The sequence below is a fragment of the Chiloscyllium plagiosum genome, chromosome 9, assembly GCF_004010195.1.
Source record: "Chiloscyllium plagiosum isolate BGI_BamShark_2017 chromosome 9, ASM401019v2, whole genome shotgun sequence".
Lineage (NCBI taxonomy): Eukaryota > Metazoa > Chordata > Chondrichthyes > Orectolobiformes > Hemiscylliidae > Chiloscyllium > Chiloscyllium plagiosum.
The window spans coordinates 89,322,694-89,347,898 of NC_057718.1; the positions used below are offsets into that span (position 1 = coordinate 89,322,694).

At 46.3% G+C, this 25,205-nt stretch overlaps 1 protein-coding gene across 1 annotated transcript in view; it reads right to left on the minus strand.

The window, feature by feature from the left end:
• The window catches only part of syne1b (spectrin repeat containing, nuclear envelope 1b), a 502,247-nt gene that overhangs the window by 106,179 nt on the left and 370,863 nt on the right, over nucleotides 1–25,205 (minus strand). The window contains exons 115-121 of the mRNA XM_043696857.1: nucleotides 22,157–22,361; nucleotides 19,707–19,889; nucleotides 15,951–16,097; nucleotides 11,664–11,818; nucleotides 8,131–8,278; nucleotides 6,090–6,184; nucleotides 2,816–3,053 (exon numbers count right to left, since the gene is read on the minus strand). Coding sequence (XP_043552792.1) covers nucleotides 2,816–3,053; nucleotides 6,090–6,184; nucleotides 8,131–8,278; nucleotides 11,664–11,818; nucleotides 15,951–16,097; nucleotides 19,707–19,889; nucleotides 22,157–22,361 — 1,171 coding nt within the window. The remainder of the gene's footprint in view (nucleotides 1–2,815; nucleotides 3,054–6,089; nucleotides 6,185–8,130; nucleotides 8,279–11,663; nucleotides 11,819–15,950; nucleotides 16,098–19,706; nucleotides 19,890–22,156; nucleotides 22,362–25,205) is intronic.

The following is a 25,205-nucleotide window of genomic DNA, read 5'->3' on the forward strand; positions in this document are numbered from 1 at the left end:
AGAATGAGAGAACGAGAGCAAGAGAGTGGGAGCGAGAGAACGAGAGAGCATGAGAAAAAGAACGAGAGAGAGAGAATGAGAGAACGAGAGCAAGAAAGTGGGAGCGAAAGAACGAGAGAGCACGAGAAAAAGAATGAGAGAACGAGAGCAAGAGAGTGGGAGCGAGAGAATTAGAGAGAGAGAGAGAGAGAAAACAAGAGAGAGAGAGAACGAGAGAGAGAGAGAGAACATTAATCCCTAGTTTATGCAAAGTGTCTGAGGCCCATGACAGTAGACTGATCGCGGAGTGAAGGTGATAGTCAGGGCGGCCAAATGTCCAAGGGCTGTTGCCAGCAATGACCACTTAAACACCCAAACTGATGGCCAGACAACAAGTTCTCCTGGACTCCGTTAAGCAACACAGTGAACAGTGATGATAAGAAATGGAACAGTAAGAAGTGAACATAGTAGAAGGTGCACAGTTGGACGGTGCTACAGTAGCACAGAATTAAAAAAGAAACAGAAAGTGCTGGGAATACTCAGCAAGTCTGGCAGCATCAATGGAGACTGAGAGAGAGAGTTAACGGGTCAGGTCGATTTTTTCAGTTCAGAACTGGAATAAATGAGAGAAGTAAAAAGGTTTCAAACAATCCCAGAGGCAGGGATAAGGGAGAGGGAGGAAAGAGCCTTTAGTTAAATGCTAAAAGGAATGATGATCCCTGATGAAGGGCTTATGCTTGAAACGTCGACTCTCCTGCCCCTCGGACGCTGCCTGACCTGCTGTGCTTTTCCAGCACCACACTTCTCGACTCTGATCTCCAGCATCTGTGGTCCTCACTTGCTCCCAAAAGCAAGGAGAAAGGAGATATGGACATAAGAGACAGGACAGGGTTTGATACGATCAAGGTTCACCGTGGTCACAGGACGAGGAACGAAAGGTAGAATTCGAGCAGGCCTGAACAGGAAGAACAGAATGGATACCACCCAAAACACACATCATGAAGGAAGGAGGAAAGGGAAGGGAAGGGAAGGAAGGTACAATTAAAATCTGAAATTGTCGAACTTTGTGTTGAGTCTGGAAGGCTGTGAAGTCTCTCCTCAAGAGCCTTGCATTGAGTTTCACAGGAACAGTGCACCAAGGCCTGAGGGCCAAGGGGTCAGTGTGGGAACAGGGCAGAGACTGACCATGACGGTCGCCTGCAAAACAGCCGGCAAATCCCAAACCTCAAAATGAAAGACAGGGGTGCACATCACAAGCAGCGGAGGCAGTAGACTAAAATACAAGCTCGTCACAGGAGACCAGTGCAGTCTTGCATGAGGAGAATGGAGGAGGGAAATGGAGGGGATGTTCCATCTGCGGTGCCCTGGATGTTACCTGGGTGCTGGGGGTGACCGAGAGCAGACCAGGCCATTAGGGAGTGAACATGAAGAAAGTAATACATGTTTGTTGGTTTCAGGTTGGCAGGTCATGTATGTTGAGTGTCCATTTGAATTCAGGTAGTGGACATGAACCAGGAATTCACATGCGCTCCTGTATATTGGAGCAGATTGAAACTGCAGCTGGTCCGTATGGAGGGGTGGCTTTGTAACATGAGATACTCCATACAGTAGCTTCAAGTTTATAACATCTAGGTTCCAGCTCTAACCTGGCTCCCTTCGATAGGATGGCAGAGGGGGATCTATTCAATCAGGAGCCGGTCTGAAAGAAGGTGAGGACAAGGGGATCCTATCCTGGCTCTGAGAGGGAGGGTAGGAGGTAACAGCAGAAGTGGAACAGTCACTAGCATGGGTCTGCCAACCACCGCTGTTCACTGAGGGATAAGGGAAATGTATCTGGACCTTTGGTGAGGAGGATTACATCATCAGGTCAGACGTAACAAAGCCAAAGGAGAGTGGAATGTGGTCAGGAAGCTGAGGAAATATCTTTACACCCACAGGGTGAGGGGTGTCCATAACTTACCACCACTGTCACAGTAACAGAGGCAGGAGTCTTCAAGAAATATTTAGACGGCACTGGAAATACCAGACCATGGGCAACTGCAGGAAAATGGGATTAAAAACAGAAAGATGCTCGATGACACAGCAGGAAAAAAAGCCTTTTGACTGGGTTTCTCCCCAGGATGTGAGGCTGTACGGTGAGTCAGAGTGATGGCAATTACAGTGAATAATGACAAATTGTCCCCATTGCTGGAGGCAGGCCAATGGAGGGAGGGAGAGAAGACTTCCTCCGGGGCAGTGGGCACAGACAGTGGCACTAGGAAATGGGCAAAGAGACAATGGCACTGGGGGAGGGGAGGGAGAGAAGGCACAGAGGGAGGAGAGAGAGAGACACAGACAGAGAGCGCGAACACAATGGGTGAGGAGGCAGAGGGACTGAGGAGGAGAGGAAGAGGCAGTGAGGGGAGGAGAAGCCTATGGCAGGGAGAAATCGGGGGAGGATGCAGGTGACTAGACAGAGGACAGTGACATGAACTGGAGATGGTTACAGTAATACAGGATTAGACATGAATACACGTTCTCCCGCTATCAGAAAGTCGAGCGTCCCTGTGAAACCTTTCGTAAGCCGAAATGACGTAGAGTGAAGAAGCAATAACTTTTTCGGTAAAAGCGAAAATCATCTTTGGATTTCTTTTGGTTAGTGAAAACAGGGACTAATGTAGGTCTGTTGTAAAAGTGAAGTGTGTAAAGTGAACTTTCAAAAAGTGGGGTACCATGTCATTAATTGACAATGTCAGGAAGTCTCTCTCTCTCTCTCTCTCCTTGCTGCGTGCTGTGACAGCGAGAGGGACATAAATCAGCGTGAGATTGGGTACACTGTGAGAACAGCGATGCTCACCTGCACCTCATCCAGCAGGCTCCTGGCCTGCTGCAGGGCAATGGGAGCTGCACTGCCCCACCTCTGCTCCAGCTGCTGGGAGACATCCGACAGCCACTTCCTCAGCTTCTCCGCCAGCTCCCGGTAACGCTGCCACTGCCGGACCTGACTGTCAATAATCCCTCTCCGCTGCTGTGCCCGCCGGATCACCCCCTGCCACTGGTTACTCAGCATCGCCAACTTTGAGTTAAACTCATCCCTAACCGAGAGAGAAAACAAACAAACAAAACGCAGCATGGTTTATTTGATTCGAGCCGAACTGTTCCTCATCACCGTCAGGCACTCTGCGATTTGTTGGAGGTTCATCAGGGCTGAAGAGTGTCGATGAACAGGAAACACAGAGATCATTCAGCCCCTCAACCTGCTGCACAGAACACAAAAGTAATTCAAGCCTGTTATACAGGAACAGGAGGGGCCCATTCCATCATTCATGGAGATCCTGGTTGATCTGCATCTTCATTCCATCTACCAGTCCTTCCTCTTTATTTCTTCATCTCTGTTACCAAGCAAATCGCGACCATCAAATTTTATCCCACCCTCTTTCCATGCACTCCAGACCCACAGCAATGTGGTTGACTCTTAACTGCCCTCTGGGCAATTAGGGAGAGACAATAAATGCTGGCCTGACCAGTGATGCTCTCATCCCATGAATGAATATTTAAAAAAAAACAAAAGCACTTCTACAGACAGAGCACAGAGATCCAGATTTTCATTGCCTTGCACGTGCTTCCTGATAGGATCCGGACCAGCCTCCCACTCGTTTTAAGGCACTGTACCCATGTCTTGGCACATGGACAATGCTGTAAAGTTAGTTTTGCTTATTTATTGAATTAAAAGGGACATAAGGAGCAACATTTTCACGCAGAGGGTGATGCATGTGCAACAAGTAAAACTAATGTCATTTACAAAATATCTCGCAGAACTGTAACAAAGACTACATTGGATAAACAGGCAGAAAACTAGCCACCAGGATATATGAACACCAACTAGCCACAAAAAGACATGACCCACTCTCCCTAGTATCCTTACATACAGATAAGGAAGGACACCACTGGTACAACACATCCACCCTCGGACAAGCCAAACAGAGACATGCATGAGAATTCCTAGAAGCATGGCATTCCAACTGGAACTCTATCAACAAACACATCGACTTAGATCCCATTTACCACCCTCTGAGAAAAAGAACAGGAAATGACATCACCACAGGAAATGGCATCACCAACCCAAGGAAACCTCAACACATAAATGAAAGCAGGTCACTGACACCAGTGCTTCACCGGAGACTCACTGATGACGTTACCTAGTATGGTGGCGAAACGTCTGAAATAGAACCTTCCAGTTCAGCGAGCAAACTTACATCCGGCAACTTTTGATTTGAACCCAACTGAGCTAAAATGCAAACTTTGCCCTCTTGGGGGCGTTTATAACTGAGGGTAACAGGGAGGAGGGATTTCTATGAAACAGAATTAAAGGGAAGCTCCTGCTGCTGGTCAGGGGAGACAATGGCATACTGGTGATATCACTAGACGATAATCTAGAGACCCTGGCTCATGACATTCAGATTGGGCTCAAGCGCCTCCTTGACAACTGGTGGAATTTCAATTCATAAAATCTGGAATTGAAAGCTAGTCGTGAATCATAGAATCCCTAGAGTGTGGAAGGGGGCCTTTCGACCCATCGCGTCCACGCTGACCCTCCAAAGAGTATCCCACCCAGACCCACACGCCACATATCTTTTCCCTGTAACCCTGCATTTCCCCTGACTAATCCACGTAACCTGCACATCCCTGAACACTATGCACAACTTAGCATAGCCAATCCAACTGACCTGCACATCTTTAGACTGTGCGAGGAAACCAGAGCACCCGGAGGAAACTCACAGGGAGACTGTGCAATCTCTACAGAGGCAGTCGCCCGAGGGTGGAATCGAACCCGGGTCTCTGGTGCTGTGAAGCAGCAGTGCTAACTAGAGTAACAATGGTAACAATGAAACTATCACCGGATTGTTGTAAAAACCCATCTGGTTCACTCATACCCTTCAGGGAAAGAAATCTGCCATTTGTAACCAGTCTGGCCTACATGTAACTCCAGACCCACTGCAACATGGTTCATACTCATCTGCTCTCAAGGGAAATTAGAGGCGGAGCTCAAATGTTGGCCTGGATTCACTGATGAATTCAAGGGATTCAGAAAAGATTTACAAGGATGTTGCCAGGGTTGTGAGGGTTTGAGGTCTAGGGAGAGGCTGAACAGGCTGGGGCTGTTTTCCCTGGAGCATCGGAGGCTGAGGGGTGACCTTATAGAGGTTTACAAAATCATGAGGAGCATGGATAGGGTAAATAGGCAAGGTCTTTTCCCTGTGGTGGGGCAGTCCAGAACTAGAGGGCATAGGTTTAGGGGAAAGATATAAAAGGGACCTAAGGGGCAACTTTTTCACACAGAGAGTGGTGCGTGTATGGAATGAGCTGCCAGAGGAAGTGGTGGAGGCTGGTACAATTACAATATTTAAAAGGCATCTGAATGGGTATATGAATCGAAAGGGTTTAGAGGGATATGGTCCAGGCGCTGGCAAATAAGACGAGATTAATTTAGGATAAATAATCTTCGTGGCATGGATGAAGGGTCTGCTTCATGTCTCTCGACCCTAACTATAGGCCATGGAGAGTCAGTAGAGACTTGCAAGAGACTGGGGGAATGAATAACAAGGCCTTACAAACCAGACATATTAAATACCGAACAGAAACAGGAAGTGCTTTCGAAACTCAGCAGGTCTGGCAGCATCGTGGAGAGAAAGCAGAGTTAACATTTCGGGTCCAGTGATCTTTTCTCAGAACCTATCTTCCCAGAAGTTTCTGATTTTCAGCACCCACAGTTCTTTACTTTAATTTCAGCATTAAACTCCAATCTGATTTCTTCATCTGAATTTCTGTGGAACCAGTTTGATTGGAATTACACCAAAATTAAACAGATCTCAACTCATATAGGTTTATTCTAAATAAAAATAGCTGGATAGTGACTACTCTTCGATGTAATGAGAGGACTGTGAGCTACATTCCTTTTCATTTCCCTTTACAGACTGTTCCTTGCACTGCACAGTCCCTTCAAGATTGCTGTGCACCTTAACGCGTTCGCTGCTCACACACTCAGCTTCTGCACGGCAGCACATTCTCAACACAAGTGCAGCCAGCCCTCCAGAGCAGCTGGGAGGGAAAACTGACTGCGAGGCTCCTACCTGTCATCAACCTGGCCTTGCTCCAGGAGGCGCTGTCCGTCGCTGATGATGGAGTGCAGGATCTGCTGTCGGCTGAACATTTCTGTCTGGAACAACTGCACCAGAAACAAAAGGAGGGAAAGTAAGGTGGAAAGAAGGTGCTGAGATATCGCATCAGCTCATGTTTGCTCGGAACAGCTCAGTAATTTAGAACAGCGTGCACTTAGATCATGTACGGACACAGTTCCACTTGACATGGACACAAAAGGCCCCATGTTTCCCATGTCCAGTGACATCTGACTGATCGGTTTTGTTTCAGCAGTTAAAGAAGCAATGGGAGAAACTCCCTCAACTCTTCTCCTAACCCTCCTGAAGAGCAGAATTTCTCAACCACAGGGAGGCGCTGCTAACAGTGCAGCACTCCCTCAGTACTGTGTCAGAAGTGGTTGCCTATGGTAGGCAATCAAGTCTTTGGAGCGGGACTTGACCTCAGAGAATGGACCAATTAGTGCAAAGATAGGTTTCCCGAGGGGGGCAGGGAACGGACATTCAGAGGGAGCTGCGTCCCATCCTGTTGCTGTTAATTTTTAAGACATCAATTGGATTAATAGTGGGGGCAAGGAACACATAGAGATTGGCACAACTTGACATAGATACCCAAGGGCAGCACAGACAGGAAATATAAATGAATAGGCACCTCAGGATACCCATCTAGTGCCATCAAACAAAAGGGGGCTGTGCTCCTGGATTCCAGACAGGAAGCATTATGGTGGAAGAGTTTCACCCAACCACCAGTCTTATTCACAGCTTTTTACCCCAATGCACCAAGCTGGGGCAACACTGGCAGTAGGTAACTGACGCCCACCCCAGACTGCCCCACTACACGGTGTGCAAGTGTAGTTACATGTAGTTCAGACCAGCAGATACCTTTTCAGAACCAATGGGGATCCCAGGAGCTCGCATGGTCAGTTGGAATCACAGAATTCCTACAGTGCACAGAGGACCATTTGGCCCATCGAGCCTGCACTGACCTTCTAAAGAGCATCCCATCCAATCACTATCGCCTCATAGATCCCCCCCATGGCTAATCCACCTAGTATACACGTCACTGGCCACTATGGGCAAGTTAGCATGGCCAATCCACCTGACCTGCACATGTTTGGGCTGTGGGAGGAAACCACAGCACCCAGAGGAAACCCACGCAGACACGGGGAGAATGTCTGAACTCCACACACAGCCTGAGGCTGGAATCAAACTGGGGTCGCTGGTGCTGTGAGGCAGCCGTGCTAACCACTGAGCCACCATGCCACCCCTAATTTCCTGGTGCCAGACCACACGTTACTGAATCCATAGAATTCCACCTCACAACTTGTCGGGAACCTCTCGGCTGAGAGTCCAGGGACAAAATCACTTGGCTACGACGCCAGGTAGCAGGATGTTTGACCAATGTCCATGGGAATGAACTCAGGTACAGATTTTAGACTCTACCCAGTCCAAAGAAGTGAAAACCCAGAGCCAACTGATGTCACATGGTCATTGATGGGCAGCCCGTTAGCTCAGTGGCCTAGAGTCTCAGGTCAGCACCGACAGTGCTGCATTTCCTGTTCACACTGAGGTACAGTAGGCACCAGACCCCTCGCCTGGACTAAAAAATGAGATGGATGTTCACCAATAGGTCTGTTGTACTGGATTAAATAATTAGGGACTGATTGGCTCATTAACATTGGAGTGTAGCGATATCTAAAAGTCCCTAAGACAGCAGTCTTGGCCATCCCTGAACTCAGGATCCCTGCCAGTGCAGATATTATAACTCTGCTGTTCAATGTTGCCCGATGAGGTCTGACGTATAGGGATTGAGCATCTCTGGCATTTATTTCCAAATGCTGGGCTGGCTCATTCAGCCAACACTGGGCCCTGAGGAAATACTGGTGAAGCTTAGCGCCCCGGTGCGGATGCAGGAGTTTAACCGTGTGCTGATGAAGGAACGGTGATAGAACAGGGTAGCACGTGGAGGCAAAAAGGAAACTCCCACTGATGCCCGTGGCCCCAGCTCTCCACTTGCCTCATGGGCCCTCTGCTGCTCCAGGAGGTTTTGGTAGTTTCCGGAAATCTCCACTGCCAGGGTTTGCTCGGTTTGGACCAAGAACTCCATCCAGGTTTCACATTTCTCCAGGAACGTCTGGTGCTGAAGCAGGAATGCTTGCAGTTTACTGGAACGAGATTAAGATATTCAATTGGTTTCACACAGAGACAAAGAAGACCATAAATGTCCATAAAGATCAGACAAACAAACCAGGTTTACAGAAAGGAGTTGTCTGAATGAAGTGAATCTGTGACTGTAGCCCAACGGGTGAAATGGCCTCCTTCAATCCTATATGACTGCTGGGACCTTGACTGAGATCATTAGCCACAGATGAGGTCCCAGAAGACTGAAGAATGTTCCGTTAAAAAAGAACAACAGAAATAACCCAAGAAATTATAGCCAGTGAGCCTTATATCAGTGGTAGGGAAATTAGTGGAGAAGGATTTACTCGTATTTGGAAAATAATGGATTTATTTAGGATATTCAGGAAGGCTTTATGTGGGGGAGGTCTTCTCTTGCAAACTTGATGAGTATTTGAGGAGGTGATAATAATGATTGACGAGGGGAGGGCAGTGGATGTTGTGGAAATGGACTTTTTTTACTAAAGGATTTGACAAGGTCCCCCATGATAGGCTGGTCCAGAAGATTAAGTCGCATGGGTTGGCAAATTGGATACAAAATTGTCTTGGTCACAGGAGATAAGAGGTCATTTTTCTGACTGGATGTTTGTGATCAGTGGTGTTCTGCCAGGACCAATGCTGAGACCTCTGTTGTTTGTAATATATATAAAAATCACTTAGATAAAAATATAAGTGCAGACAACATGAAAATTGGTGGAGATATGAACGAGGAAGGTTATCAAAGGATACAGTAGAATATAGATCAGTTAGAAAGTTGGACAGAGAAACAGCAGATGACGTTTAATCCATCCATGTGTGAGATGATGCATTCTGGGAGGTGAAATGCAAGAGGCAAGTATACAGTAAATGGCAGGACCTTAAGGAGCATTGATATACAGAAGGATCTTGGGAATCCAAGTCCATGGCTCCCTGAAGGTGGTAACACAACTCGATAAGATGGTAAAGAAAGCATACCGCATGCTTGCCTTCATCGTTCAGAGCACTGACTATAAAAGTTGGCAAGTCATATTGCAACTGTGCAAGACTTTGGTTTGGCCACATTTGGCGTATTGTGTGCAGTTCTGGTCACCACACTATAGGAAGGATTTTAGGGCTTTGGAGAGGGAGCAAAAGAGGTTTACTGGTATGGTGCCTGGCTTGGAGTGCATTAGCTTTAAGGAGAGATTGGACAAACTCAGATTATTTTCACTAGAGTCTCGGAGGTTGAAGGGCGACTTGACATAAGTATATAAAGTTATGAGAGGCATGGATAGAGTGGATAGTTGGAGTCTTTTTCCCTAGGGTGAAAATAGGGGGGCATAGGTTTAAGTTGAGAAGGGAAAAGTTTAAAGGAGATATGTGAGGCACATTTTTGATACGCAGAGGCCTAGAACGTGCTGCCAGGGAGCTGGTAGATGCATATGTGATAACAATGTTTAAGAGGCATTTGGACTGACACATGAACAAGTGGAGGATAGAGGGACATAGACCATGTGCAGGCAGATGGGATTAGTTTAGAATGACATCAAGGTCGGCAGAGACATGGTGAGCCAAAGAGCCTGTTCCTGTTCTGTACTGTTCCATGTTCTATGGGGAGAATGTCAATCCATTAAATGGAAATATAGAGTTGTTCCTCTAACGAATCTAGCAACGTTGCCCTGGTCCCCATGCCATTTAGATTACTGCCATTAATTGTTTCTCAGGAGTTCAGTGAATACCAATATCTTGCAGAAATATGACATGCCCTCCCACTGAACCTTCTTCCTCCAAATCCTGAAGAGATTTTGCAGACAATGTGCAGCCCCACGAGGAAGAACAGGGTGGTTAAGAAGGTGTTTAGCACACTTGCCTTCAGGCCTTTGAGTATAGGAGTGGAGATGTCATGCTGAGATTGTACAGGACATTGATGAGGCCTCTTCTGGAATACTGTGTCCAGTTCTGGTCACCCAGTTGTAGGAAGGATATTGTTAAGCAGGAGAGGGTTCAGAAGAGATTTACCAGGATGTTGCCGGGTATGAAATGTTTGTGTTATAAAGAAAGGCTGGATATGCTGGGTCTTTTTTCAGTGGAGTGTAAGAGGTTGAGAGGTGATCTTGTAGAGGTTTATAAAATCATGAGGGGCATAGAAAGGTTGAGTGATAGGTGTCTTTTCCCTAGGATTGGGAGTTTCAAGACTCGGGAGCACATTTTTAAGATGAGAGGAGAAAGATTTCAAAAAGATATGGAAGTCAAATCTTTTACACAGAGGATGGTTCATGTGTGGATTGAACTTCATGAAGAAGTGGTGTATGTGGGCTCAATTACAACATTTAAAAGACATTTGGATAAGTTCATGAATAGGAAAAGTTTGGAGGGATATGGGCCAGGAGCAGGCAGGTGGGACTAGTTTAGTTTGGGATAATGGTCGGCATGGACTGGTTGGACCGAAGGGACTGTTTTGGTGCTGTATGACTCGATGAGTATGTAAGAAGGATGTGGTTGTGTTAGAGAGGATGCAGAGGAGATTCACAAGCATGTTGTCTGGGGCTGGAGTGATTCAGTGATGAAGAGAGACTAGCTAGGCTGGGGTTGTTTACCTTAAAGCAGAGATGGCTGAGTAGGGGGGGAGACTAATTGAGATGTACAGGTATGAGGGGCATAGATAGGGTAGAGAGGAAGAACTAAATCCCCATGGTAGAGGCGTCAAAAACTGGAGGGACAGTTTTAAGGTAAAGAGCAGGAGGTTTGAGGAAAATCATTTTTACCCAGAGGGTGGTATATATCTGGAACTCACTGCCTGAGAAAGGAGTAGAGGTGTGAGTCATCAAAATATTTAAGAACAATTTAGATGAGCACATGGAACACCACAGCGTACAAGGCCACGGGCAAGTTTGGAAAATGGGATTAGAAGAGATGGATGTTTGATAACTGGGCACAGACACAAATGGGCTGAAGGACATTTTTCCACACTGTAAAATTTCTATGAGATGCTAAATGTCCCAAGTCTTAAGGGTGCGCAGGGAGTCCATAGAGGTATTTAAAATCCTAAGGTGATTCAAATGAAGTTGTCAAAGAGAAATGGTTTTCAATTTATTTAAGGCAATAGTAAAAAAAACAGAACCTATGAGGAGAAATCTTTTCCGTCGTGAGCGTTTAGGATTTGGAATTCTGGAATGGAGCAGATTAATAAGTAGCACAGGAAATCTCAGTGAAGCCTTCAGTCAGCAAAACCCAGTGATGTTTGGCAGCAATAAGACCCAGTCAGACAGTTTCCTATTTCTAACAGGGGGCCACAGTCTGTCAAATCAGTCCACACTGAGTGAATGATGGAATATTTAGCCTCAGTATCAGTGTGGTAGGGGGTTACAAGTCTGAGATGGTATTCTGCTCATAAGCAGCAAAGTACTGAATTACCTAAATCGCTCTGTGGTCTGAGCAGAAATTGACGACCAGTGTCTGTTCAATGTTTGCATGCGTTTGATCTCCTTATCGTTCAGGGGTAACCTGTATCCCAATTCATTCAGACGATCCAAGTCAGGGACTGTACTGCTAAACCTTAGCATTTGGACCTGCAAAATACAAAACAAAAGCACTGCTATCAAATCACCTTTCCACTGAAATCATTGCAGACTGTTTCCTAAATACTGACTAGAGACAACAGATGAGGTGGTTAAGAAGGAATGATTGACTCGTTGGGCTGAATGGCCTAAATTCGGCCTCTATGTCCCATGGTCTTAAGGCATATGGGAAGTTTGCCTTTATTAGTTAAGGCACTGAATGTAAGAGCAGGGGGTTATGATGGAGCTGTATATAACATTAGTCAGGCCACAGTTGGAGTACTGTGTGCAGTCCTGTTATCACACTGTAGGAAGGATGTGGTTGCACAAGAGAGGCTACAGAGGAGACTCACCAGGATGTTGTTTGGGGCTGGAGTGATTCAGCGATGAAGAGAGACTAAATAGGCTGGGGCTGTTTTCCTTACAGCAGAAACGGCTGGGGCAGGGGGCAACTTCATTGAGATGTACAAAGATATGAGAGGCATAGGCAGGGAGAACTAAATCCCTCAGTAGAGCAATCAGTAACCAGGGAGCACCGTTTTAACATAAGGAGCAAAGGAGTAGGGCTTTACGGAAAATCTTTTTTTTCAAGCCTGTCATTTTGAATGAAACCTCGAAATGAGGCTCTACTTCAGTCAGGCTAGAGGAGGCCCTCAGTTCACAGGGATACGGAGACTGGAAAGCAGCCGTTCACTTTCTCATCAGTGGGAGTTCTTCATCATCCACATTGGATCAGCCCAGATACAACTGTGGCTGTGCAGTCTTTAACTGGAAACCATCTTCTCCATTTTACACCCAGGATTTTACCCCATGACGTAATCACTGATGGCAAGACCAGGCCTCTCAGCGTTGGTGATTTTTTTAATGGCACACCTGTTGGGTGTCATAGTTTCAAGGGCTCCAGCAGCTTTGCTTCTGCCCATCTCTATACCCTCCTCCTACCCTCTAAACCCCTACACATTTAGGGACGCACGGTGGCACAATGGTTAGCACTGCTGCCTCACAGCGCCAGAGACCCGGGTTCAATTCCCGCCTCAGGCGACTGACTGTGTGGAGTTTGCACATTCTCCCCGTGTCTGCGTGGGTTTCCTCCGGGTGCTCCGGTTTCCTCCCACAGTCCAAAGATGTGCAGGGTCAGGTGAATTGGCCATGCTAAATTGCCCGTAGTGTTAGGTAAGGGGCAAATGTAGGGATATGGGTGGGTTTCGCTTCGGCGGGTCGGTGTGGACTTGTTGGGCCGAAGGGCCTGTTTCCACACTGTAATCTAATCTAATCCCTAATTTTCACTGCTTCACCATTGGCAGATGTCCCTTCATCTGCCTTGACCCTGAGTCTGGAAATCTCACTGTAAATCTAGCAGCTTCTCCACCGCCCGTCTCTCTTCAAAAGGTGTACTGCTCTGAACAGTATTTCCGCTGCTTGCTTTGCAAGTCAATTGTCGGTTAATAATATAACAGTTGAAGCACCTTGGGGTTAAGTTAAAGGTGCTAGACAAATGCAAGTTCTTCTTCCTGTTGCTGTTGTCTTAGCATTTTAAAGAAAAAGTTAAATTTTCAGTACGTTTCAAGTTCACAAGCAAACCTGAGTGGATGGACAAGGACCTGAGAATCGAGCTATTGAGTTATACAGCAAGGAGACAGACCCTTCAGTCCAACTTGTCCATGTTGAGCAGGTTTACTAAACTGACCTAGTCCCATTTGCCAGAATCCCTCTAAACCCCTCGTATTCATGTACCCATCCAGGTGCCTTTTAAATGCTGTAATTGTACCAGCCTCCTCCACTTCCTCTGGCAGCTCATTCCATACACACGCCACCCTCTGCGTGAAAATGTTGCCCCTCGGGTCCCTTTCCCCTCCTTTACAAACAATTGGTCTGTTCCATGTTCAACCACGTACAGCCTTATGAACAAACGCCTGCCTTTTAGAAGGTAACAAAATCAAAACACCAACTGCCCCGAGTAAAACAGGAGGTTTCAGCTTTGACTGCAGGGATCAAACTGGCTCATAGTGAGAGGACTTGTTGGTGTTATGTCAGTGTCTCAGCTAGGTGCTTCAGCCACTTGGCCTGAAAGAATCAGGTGTACAACCAACCAGTGTCGGTCAGCAACCATTAAAATAAAGAGAGTGTCCTTTTGTTAAAACACCCTCTTTTCCCTGACAACCCTGGCCTGCAGTGCAGACTGATGTGAGATTTGATAGTAGCAGGATGGATCTATTAACAGCTGTCACTAGGTGCACTATACAAAGTCACACCCGCTCTCAGCACACAGAATCCTCTCTGTTCAGCACCCCTTCCCCCACTGCAACATTATTCTGCAGCGACCCAGGGTTACAGGAACACCAAAAATTAGAAGGAACAATGCCACAAAAAAATATTGGCGATGCAGCAGTCAATTTGCTAATGGGACAGCATTTCAAAAGCAGAGGCGTTGTGTTAAAACTGTACCGAACACGGGTTGGCTAACATTGAAGAGAAAACGGCACAGTCCCGGGTCTCGATATTCGGAAATGGATACAGTGGCAGTGCGCAAGGTTCAGCAGAAGAACTCACAAAGATGTCACCAGGGCTTGGAAAAACTGAACAAAGTTGTGCAACTCACCACCCACATGAACTGATTGAGGAAAATGGCACAGTGCCTTTCATGGGATGTTAGCTTAATACATGAGGGAGTTAGGAACAGAGTGATCTAGGGAGTGGGCGAAGTGAGGTAGCATAGGGTTCAAATGGACATTAAACACCAGCACAGAGAGGTTGCACTGAATTGTTCATTTCTCTGCTGTTAAAATCCACATAACACGATGTAATATTTCTCACATCCAAGTTTTTATCTCATTTACCCCAAGCACAAGATTCAGTTACTTTAATTAAAACCAAATACAGCTGGAAAGGACACACAGGGAGGGGGCAATGGGAGGTAATGGAAATGGGCAATTGTGAAGTGCCACTCATACACCACCCGGAGTGATCTTCTCTTCAGCTGGTTCAATCCTGCCCGAGACCAGTTTCCCCCGGGTTAACATGCCGGGCACGGTTTCCAATTTAAATACTCCGGCAAACTCCCGCCTGTGCTGAAGCCTACTCTGTCAGAGATGTCCCCCCCCCCAACACACACAGTGAGGAGGCACCACGGCGAGGTCTCTGTGCACAGGATGGAATGGAAAGGTGGATCAATGAGAGGTGAGTTGTCCGTGCCTGACATGTCAGCTCCGAGCAACAACAAAGAGCAATTGGTGAAAAGGTGTGCCATATGAATGCAGAGAGTGCCAGGACAGTGGTGGGAAGAGGAAGGAACAATAGAGCAGTTTCCATGTCTGCACCAGCAGGAAGGGGCTGATCACTCCTGTTCACTTCATTCCTCACGCAGAAGGCATGGGGAGTGTTAGGACACAGTGGCGAACCCTTCTGCTAATTAAACCCAGAAAAGCTCACCTCGCCCCTAAGCTGTTAAAGTATGAGTGACAGAGAACTACAAAATTCCACTATTTGAAGAAAAAAATACCAATTTGTTCTTTAACTCAAAGTGAACTTTAAACAATAACTATTTACAACTCTAAGCCCCCTTTCTCTTAACTACTTACTGTCTGCCTGCAACTCTATAACTATATACTGTTCTGATAAAAACCTGTATTAAATTGCATCAAGTTAATTTCAAAACCACACAGTGGCTGTCATCGTCAGTGTCTGTATTCCTCTGGCTGTAGATCTCCATGGGTCGTCTTAGGTCTTTTGCTGCAAAGATGTTTCATATGAAAGAGGTACCTTTGACAGAGAGTGTGTTGCTGGCAGTTACTCTGGCAATGTCAGTTGGTCTCTCTCTGTCTAACTGTCAAAGTGTCAACTTCTTTATACCTGAGCATCGGATCATCTCATTGGTTCAATGTTGGCAAAACAATAAATTCAAAATTGATTGGTTTTTAGTATCCTGGGGCATAATTCAAACTGATTGGTTCAATTCGAATTGCAAAAATAGCAACCAAAACTCAGGTATTTGTTTCACAAATGTTACATGTTTTCAATTTTCCAGTACACTCTGAACTGATAGTCAGTCACATGACAGGTGCCTGCAAGCTCTCAGTGCAAAACAGCTTTCACTTTCTCTTAAAGGCATAGTACACCTTTACCTTCATAACAGGGAGAAACTTACTTTCAGCTCCTCCATTCTGTCCTGGATTATAGTCAGGTCAGACGATCGGTTGGGGTCCTGTGATTTGAGCACCTCGTCAGCCTCCACAATCCACTCCTCCAGAGCTTCCAGTCTCTTGCTGAACGTCTCGTAATCGCGAACACCAGCCTGCAGGATGAAGCAATCCCCGTTAGACGCTCTCCTTGACAACACGGATCCACCCGCGGCTCAGTCGGCAGCACACTCATCCCTTCTGTGAGAAGGTGAGGTCTACTGCCCAGAGCAGAGCTGGCAATCCTGTCTGATACTCCCCCGCAGTACTGAGCGAATGTCACGGGTGCCATCATTCACTGGAGAAGTGGAAAAAAGATCTGTCTGCCCACTTCGAGGATGTCAAACATCTCACTGAAGAACAGCAGGAGGATACCCTGGATGCCCTGATCAAACTCGATTCCTCAACCAACAGCAATCAAAAACAGGTTTGTTCATGAATCACTGGGATCGTACTGAGCCATTTACACTTTCACACCCTCAGGAGTGGCCCAAAATCCTTTAATGTTATATTCCTGGAGAGAAATACTGAGACCACAGTCCAGAAAAACATTCACCTCCCAATCAAACTATCTGGTAATTTTGTTCAGTCCTGCTGGTGACATCCTGGGGTGGATCTGACAAGGTAGTCACGATCCCAAATTATTACCATGACTTCACTTTAGAAGTAGTATAATGGCCGAGGGGCTTTGGAAATGCAGAGATCACGAAAGACGCTACATAAATGCAAATTCTTTCCTCCTATCTGAAACACAACTGGTTTATAAGTGCTTGGTATTTCGTGTCACCTCGATATTCTGTCAATGAGCTGAACTTGTGCTTGGCTTGCCATCAAGACACTTTCAGAAATGTCAAGTAATTATTTAGTAATAGAGAATTGGAGTATTACTGAAAAGGAAAGGACACGTGCAGCTGAAGTTTTGTCTGGTCTTATTCTCGTCAGGACAGAGACAAGAATATCACATTTCAGAAGGGAACAACAATTTATACTGCATGGGAAAGGGTGCTGATTGGATGGTAAAATGGCTCTGATGCAATGGCACTAAGAATGCATCAAGGAACCACTGTCCCCACGGACTTAAATAGGTGCAATGGTTAAGTGTTTGTTCTTGTTAAGGTCATCAATAAGACTCAGTGACATTTCTATGAGCCGCAATTTTGTTTCTTATTTGTTCAAGGGAGGGGGGGGGCATCACTGGCTAGGCCAGCATTTATTGCCCATCGGGCAGTTAAGAGTCAACTACATTACTGTGGGTCTGGTGTCACGTGTTTGCCAGACTAGGTAAGGATGGCAGTTTCCTTCGCTAAAGGGCATCAGTGAACCAGATGGGGTTTTCCCAACAACTGACAAGGGATTCATGGTCATCGTTAGACTTTTAATTCCAGATTTTATTTAATTGAATTCATGGTCACGGTGAGATTTGAACCTGCGTCCCGGGTCTCTGGATTAACAATCCAGCGATAATACCACTAAGCCATCGTCGCCCCCTTTTGAGGCACAGGCCTCTGTAAGCTTAAAGAAGTGAGGTGCTGCAGCCTTTCTGATACAGAGAACTTGGGGACAATAGATCCTTGCTGTACTCTCCATGGCGATGCCTCCACCAATCAGAGGTCAACTTTCCAACCAATCAGCATCCTTCTCCTGTGCAGTATAAATGCTGTTCCTTAGGGCCCAGATGTCCTTGGAGAAAGAGCACGCGGTGTCCACCAACACCCTGGAGTTGTTCAGGGAGAGGTGGGCGCCACAGGGAGTGGAGTGCATCATTTCTCCCTCCAACTCTATTTTGATTTAGTCCCTACCCTCCCCTTCACTGTTTAGATTACACAACACTGCCCTTTGATGTGAAGGGCAGTGCTTGTCACTGGCCACCCGGGTGTTTTCCTATCTTCCTGGTGGTGGAAATTGAATAAAGAAAAGATAAAAAAAAAAAAAATCCAAAGTACACAGACAGCATTGCCCTTTGATGTGAAGGGCAGTGTTTGTCACTGGCCACCTGGGTGTTTTCCTATCTTCCTGGTGGTGGAATTTGAATAAAGATTGGTGCACTTTGTGTCTTCCACTGTGTCTCACACCTGCACACACACACCATGGAAAAAAAAAGAAAAAAAAAATAAACAGGAGATTCACCCGGGTGTTCTCCTATCTTCCTGGTGGTGGAAATTGAATAAAGATTGGTGCACTTTGTGTCTTCCACTGTGTCTCACACCTGCACACACACACCATGGGTGCTGGGGATAAAATAAGCACTACCGCACTTAGGTGGTAGTGTGGGGGTTTTAAAAGAAAAACAAACAGGAAATTTCGAAAAAAAAAGAAAAAAAAAACAGGAGATTCACCCGGGTGTTCTCCTATCTTCCAAAAAAAAAATAAAAAAAAAGAGGAAAAAAAATATATAAATGCTGTTCCTTAGGGCCCAGGTGTCCTTGGAGAAGGAGCACGCGGTGTCCACCAACACCCTGGAGTTGTTCAGGGAGAGGTGGGTGCCACAGGGAGTGGAGTGCATCATTTCTCCCTCCAACTCTATTTTGATTTAGTCCCTACCCTCCCCTTCACTGTTTTGATCACACAGCACTGCCCTTTTGATGTGAAGGGCAGTGCCTGTCACTGGCCACCTGGGTGTTTTCCTATCTTCCTGGTGGTGGAATTTGAATAAAGATTCGTGCACTTTGTGTCTTTCACTGTGTCTCACACCTGCGCACACACACACCATGGGTGCTGGGGAAAAAAAAAGGAAAAAAAAAGAAGAATAAAGAGGGGATTCACCCGGTATGGAGGAGGGAGGGCAGGTCCTTGGAGAAGGAGCATGCAGTGTCCACCAACACCCTGGAGTTGTTCAGGAAAAAAAAATAAATAAATGCTGTTCCTTAGGGCCCAGGTGTCCTTGGAGAAAGAGCACGCGGTGTCCACCAACACCCTGGAGTTGTTCAGGGAGAGGTGGGCGCCGCAGGGAGTGGAGTGCATCATTTCTCCCTCCAACTCTATTTTGAATTAGTCCCTACCCTCCCCTTCACTGTTTTGATCACACCGCATTGCCCTTTGATGTGAAGGGCAGTGTTTGTCACTGGCCACTCGGGCGTTTTCCTATCTTCCTGGTGGTGGAAATTGAACAAAGATTCGTGCTCTTTGTGTCTTTCACTGTGTCTCACACCTGCATACACACACCATGGGTGCTGGGGATAAAATAAGCACTACCGCAGTTAGGTGGTAGTGTGGGGGTTAATATTAAAAAAAAAGAGAAAAAAAGAAAAAAATATACAGGAGATTTAAAAATAAACAAGGGTCTCTTTGTAAAAAAAAATCAATGTGTTCTCCACACAGCAAAAAAAAGGGGACTGTTATCATACAGCGTTAAAAAAACAAACAGGAGTGTGTTCCCTATCCTCCCCTTCACTGTTTTGGTCACACAGCACTGTCCTTTGATGTGAAGGGCAGTGCTTGTCACTGGCCGCTCGGGTGTTTTCCTATCTTCCTGGTGGTGGAAATTGAATAAAGATTTGTGCACTTTGTGTCTCTCACTGTGTCTCACACCTGCACACACACACCATGGGTGCTGGGGAAAAAGAAAAGCTGTTCCTCTTGGGGAAATGTGGCATTCTTGCATCTGTGTCCAGATGGCCGAAAGCCAACACGTGTTGATGGCATGTCTTCTCTCTCAGCAACGCAAAGGAAATGCCAATTAAATTGTGTTAAAGCCGAGGTGGCTATAGCAGAAGTAAGGAGAGTACCTGTAGCACACAGCGCTGCCTACTGAGAGCGTGTTCCAGAGTGGACAATCGCTGGCTGAGGGACAGTTGGTCAGACTGAATAGCGGCTGCTGCTGAAGAGTCCACCTGCTGCCTCATCTCTTCCCCCAGGTCAGACAGGACATGAAGAGAGTCCCGCAGTTTGGCCAACTCTTCCAACAGTGCCTGTAGTTGCAATCAGAGAAGGGAGAGAGAGTATTTCACACAACAGCATGACTCCATGTCGGTACAAATAAACGGTCGCATTTCACCCCAAACCCATCACCACCACCCACCTTCTCCCACCCCAGGTACGCCATGCCTGATCTTGAACCTTAATCCGTCCTTCACAGCACAAACCCATTCATCTCCGTCTTGGACGTTTCAACTGATCTAAACCTATGATTCCACTTGTGGGGAGTGAGTTGCTAATTCCCACCATCTTCTGTAGCGGAAACTACCTGCCATTATTTAAGATAACACTTTATGTTCAGTATTTAGCTTCCAAAGCTTTTGGGGAGTCTGAGTTCAGGTGGAGATTACACGGAATGTGAGAGAGGCGAGAGGGAGGCCATTCAGCCGACGGGATTTATTACCCACTGTCTCTTTCCCCTCTCTGTTTAAGGTCATAGAATATTACAGCACAGAAAGAGGACCTTCAGCCCATACAGGTCATCAGGAACCTATCCTGCTGTAATTCTATTTCTCAGCACTTGCTCCATAACCTCGTATGCTACGGTGTTTCAAGTAAAAAAAACAACTTATCAGGATATAATTCCATTTCTTTCTTTCCGATGTACTTGCCTGGTTTCCCCTTAAATCAATTACTCACTGCTCTATGGTAATATTCGTGTTGGGCAGTCTATTGACTGGTGCAGAGAAGGCAGCTCGAAAATGCATTAACTGCTGTCGAAGCTGTAAGACCTACCAACAGGGGTTGTTTTGCACACTCATCTAACACACAATAGAATAATGGTGTGTTTCTGCAGAACCTGCATTTCTCAGAGAAGTGTCATTTGGCAAGGGGGTACTGTGGTGTAATAGGTAGTATTTCTGCACCCCCATGAGCTGAAAGGGTGATCCACTTTAAGAAAAAATAATTTAGTTTCATTGGGAAAACATTCGATTCCAGAAATCATGTCCCTTTACAATATTCTACAATGGGCGGCATGGTGGCTCAGTGGTTAGCACTGGTGCCAGGGACCCAGGTTCGATCCCACCCTTGGATGACTGTCTGTGTGGAGTTTGCACATCCTCCTAGTGTCTGTGTTATATGGATTGGTGGGTTAGCCATGCTGATCCACCCAGGTTAGGGTGGATTGGCCATGCTAAATTGTCCATTGTGTTCAGGGATGTGCAGGATAGGTGGAGTTAGCCTGGGAGATGCATGGTTATTGGAATAAGGTGGGGGGGGGGGGGGGGGGGGGTATCCAGGCAGGATGCTCTTCGGAGGGTTGGTGTGGACTCGATGGGCTGAATGGCCTGATTCCACACTGTATGGTTAACATGATTTTGTTAAAGAAGAACATTTGTGGTATCAGCTAAGTTACTTTGCTATACTGCTCAGCTTTGAAAACTTGAGTCCAGAACGTGTTCAGCCATCTGCACATTTCTGCTTAATGTAAAACAGATTTTAATAATTATAAACTTAGCTCGGGGTTGACAAAAGAACCAGAAGCAACGAGTGGACTCTTCGACATTCAATGAATAGTTACCTTTGGAATGCACTCCCTGACCAGTGGGCAAATACAGATTCGATGAGAACTTTCAAAAGGTTACTGGCTGAATACTCGCAAAGGGAAAGAACTCCAGGGAGGTGGCGGACACCGAAGCAAATGCAAGTAATTGGACTGCATTTGAAAAAGAGGTGGCTCAAAATCGACAGGCCATCTTCGGCGTGGAGCTGTTGTATTCTTATTATTTTTGATGAATAAAGGGAACCGGGAACTGACCTGTTACATATCCCAATTTGGGGCTGCAGAGTGACCCAGTGGTTAGCACTGCTGCCTCACAGCGCCAGGGTCCCAGGTTCAATTCTGGCCTCGGGTGACCGCCTGTGTGGAGTTTGCATGTTCTCCCCGTGTCTGCATGGGTTTCCTCCCACAGTCCAAAGATGTGCAGGTCAGGTGAATTGGTCACGCTAAATTGCCCATAGTGTTAGGTGCATTAATCAGAGGGAAATGGGTCTGGATGGGTTACTCTTCGGAGGGTCGGTGTGGACCTGTTGGGCTGAAGGGCCTGTTTCCACATTGTAGGGAATCTAATCTAAAGAAAAATGCACCTTAACTCTGCTCCCCAGATCCAGGTCTCGTGCAATGGAATTCCACTGAAATGGTCCACCATGGATTTAAAGTAACAAGTTACTGTTTGTTTTTACCTAAAAGGCATTAAAGTAAATTCTGGTCCTTTTTGTGTTGAAACTCTGCACTGATTGTTGTGTCTATAGTACTCACATCACAGTCCTGAATCCAATTTGTAACCTCCTCCTCAGCGATATCTCTGTTCGCAGCTTTCTTAATCAACTCGTTGCTTTTGTCCTCCTGCTGTCGCACTGTAACTGAGCACTGGCCCGAGTAATCCCTGTACTTCTGCCAGAGCTGAAGGAGAATCTTGCTGGAGTGAAGTTGCTCCGCGATATCTTGAAGTAAATTATTCCAGCTGATGTGCAGAAATGAATTGCACTCGTTAGGTAATTTACAGGGAACAAAATTAGCCCTGGATTAACATAGGATACCCGTAATGGAGTCTGGAATACAAACTCTGCGTTGGAACAGAATTATAAGAACCTTACCTTTATATTTTACTTTAATTTGGAGGATGAGAACTGTTCGACAGCAGAGAACTGAGGAAGGCGATAGTGTGCTTTTAAAAAGCCAGTTAATGAAACTCATTTTGTGTGGTGTTTACACTGCTGCTTTGTTCAAGTATGGGGTCATTTGTGGACTGCTCTGCGTGTCTGTGAGAGTCAGCTAGCAACAAGTTGCTGATTGGTCTGTGAAATTGTGACCAACACTTGTAGAAGACAAAGACTGACAACAACTACCTGATTGGCTCTTGGGCAGTAGACAGCTTGTGGGGGTTGAACAATGTGGCAGAAGCCTTTGGACCACTAAACATGTGACACAGCGAAAGTGAAGGAATGTGGATATGCTTCCACGATGGGGTAGTATGTGGTTTGGAGGGGAACCTCCAAAGTAGTCGCACTCCCACGCATCTGCTGCCCTGGTCCTTCTCAGGTGGTAGAAGGTCACAGGTTTGGAAGATGCTATTGTAAGGAGCCTGGGTGAGTTAGTGCAGTTTATCTTGTAGATGGTGCACACTGCTGCTACTGTGCATCGGAGGGAGTAAAGGTTGGTGGATGTGGTGCCAATCAAGTGGGCTGCTTTGTCCTGGATGGTGTCAAGCTTCTTCAGTCTTGTTAGAACCTCACCCATCCTGACAAGTGAGGAGCATTCCATCACACTCCTGCCTTGTACCTTTGTAGATGGTCAAAGTTAAAAAAAAATCACACAACACCAGGACCTGACGAAGGAGCAGTGCTCCAAAAGCGTGTACTTTCAAAAACACCTGTTGGACTATAACCTGGCGTTGCGTGGTTTTTAACTTCGTCCATCCCAGTCCCACACTAGCACCTCCACATTGTGGATGGTGACATGCTTTGGAAAGCACTCCCTGAGGGGTGAGTTACTCACTGCTGGATTCCTAGCTTGACTTGTCGTTGTTATATTTTTAATATTAAGAGAAAGTGAGGACTGCAGATGTTGGAGATCAGAGTCAAAAGGTGTGGTGCTGGAAAAGCGCAGCCAGTCAGGCAACATTCGAGGAGCAGGAGAATTGACGTTTCGAGCATAAGCTCTTTATCCATTCCTGATGAAGGGCTTATGCTCGAAACATCGATTCTCTTGCTCCTTGGATGCTGCCTGACCGGCTGTGCTTTTCCAGCACCACACCTTTTAGACTATTTATAATACTAATCTGGTTCAGTTTCTGGTCAATGGCAACCCTCAGGATGTCAATGGTGGGGGATTCACTGATGCTTGTGCAATTGAGTGCCATGGGGCAGTGGGTGGATCCTTTGATTGATGGAAATGGTCATGAAAGCCACTACATAAACATCTTTCTTCAGTGTTCACTTCGCACTTCCACCTCTAAAACTATCCTCCATGAAGTTTGCTGGGTGCTATCCAAATACAGATTCTCATTGTTCGGTGGACTAAGCCCAAGGGAAGATGGAATGGCAAGGTATAATGGCCCAACTTGACAAGCTGGGAGATACAAACAAATACACAAGGGGACATCAGCCCTGAAGTCTCATCCTTGGGCAGGAGAGGGGTCTCTGACGTTTAGAATTTTGAAGTGATGACCAACACATTCATCAAAAGCTAAGAGCTAGGCTGAAGTGGGTACTGCAGATGCTGGAGATTACAGTCTAGATTAGAGTGGTGCTACAAAAGCACAGCCGGTCAGACAGTATCCGAGGAGCAGGAAAATCGACGTTTTGGGCAAATGCCCTTCATCAGGAAGAGCTGGCAACTGTGCGTGAGGTTTAAGCGAACTACAAGATTGCACCATTAAAGATGTTCCCAATCATCCACACTCTTCAACACTGAAACACAGTGAAACCTCTGAAGAGCAGGTGTGCATGCTGGAACAGATAGAGATAGAGGAAGCTGGTGTGCTGAAAATTTTGTCAAACATTAAGATTGACAAGTCGCCAGGCCCACACCAGATTTGTCCTCGGCTGCTTTGGGAAACGGGAAATGCGATTCCTTCGCCACTTGCGAAGACCTTCGCATCCTCGCTCTCCACCGGAGTCGTACCGGAGGACTGGAGGGAGGCAAATGTAATTCCTCTCTTCAAGAAAGGAAATAGGGAAATCCCCGACAATTACAGACCAGTCAGTCTCACGTCTGTCGTCTGCAAGGTGTTAGAAAGGATTCTGAGGGATAGGATTTATGACCACCTGGGAGAGCATAGCTTGATTAAATGCAGTCAACACGGCTTTGTGAGGGGCAGGTCATATCTCACAAGCCTTATCGAGTTCTTTGAGGATGTGACTAGAAACGTTGATGAGGGTTGAGCTGTGGATATGGTGTATATGGACTTCAGCAAGGCATTTGATAAGGTTCCCCATGGTAGGCTCATTCAGAATATCAGGAGGAATGGGATTCAGGGGAACATAGCTGTCTGGATACAGAATTGGCTGGTCAACAGAAGACAGCAAGTGGTAGTAGAAGGAAAATATTCTGCCTGGAAGTCTGTGGTGAGTGGTGTTCCACAAGGCTCTGTCCTTGGGCCTCTACTGTCTGTACTTTTTATTAATGACTTGGATGAGGGGATTGAAGGATGGGTCAGCAAGTTTGCAGACGACACAAAGGTTGGAGGTGTCGTTGATAGTATAGAGGGCTGTTGTAGGCTGCAGCAGGACATTGACAGGATGCAGAGATGGGCTGAGAGGTGGCAGATGGAGTTCAACCTGGATAAATGCGAGGTGATGCATTT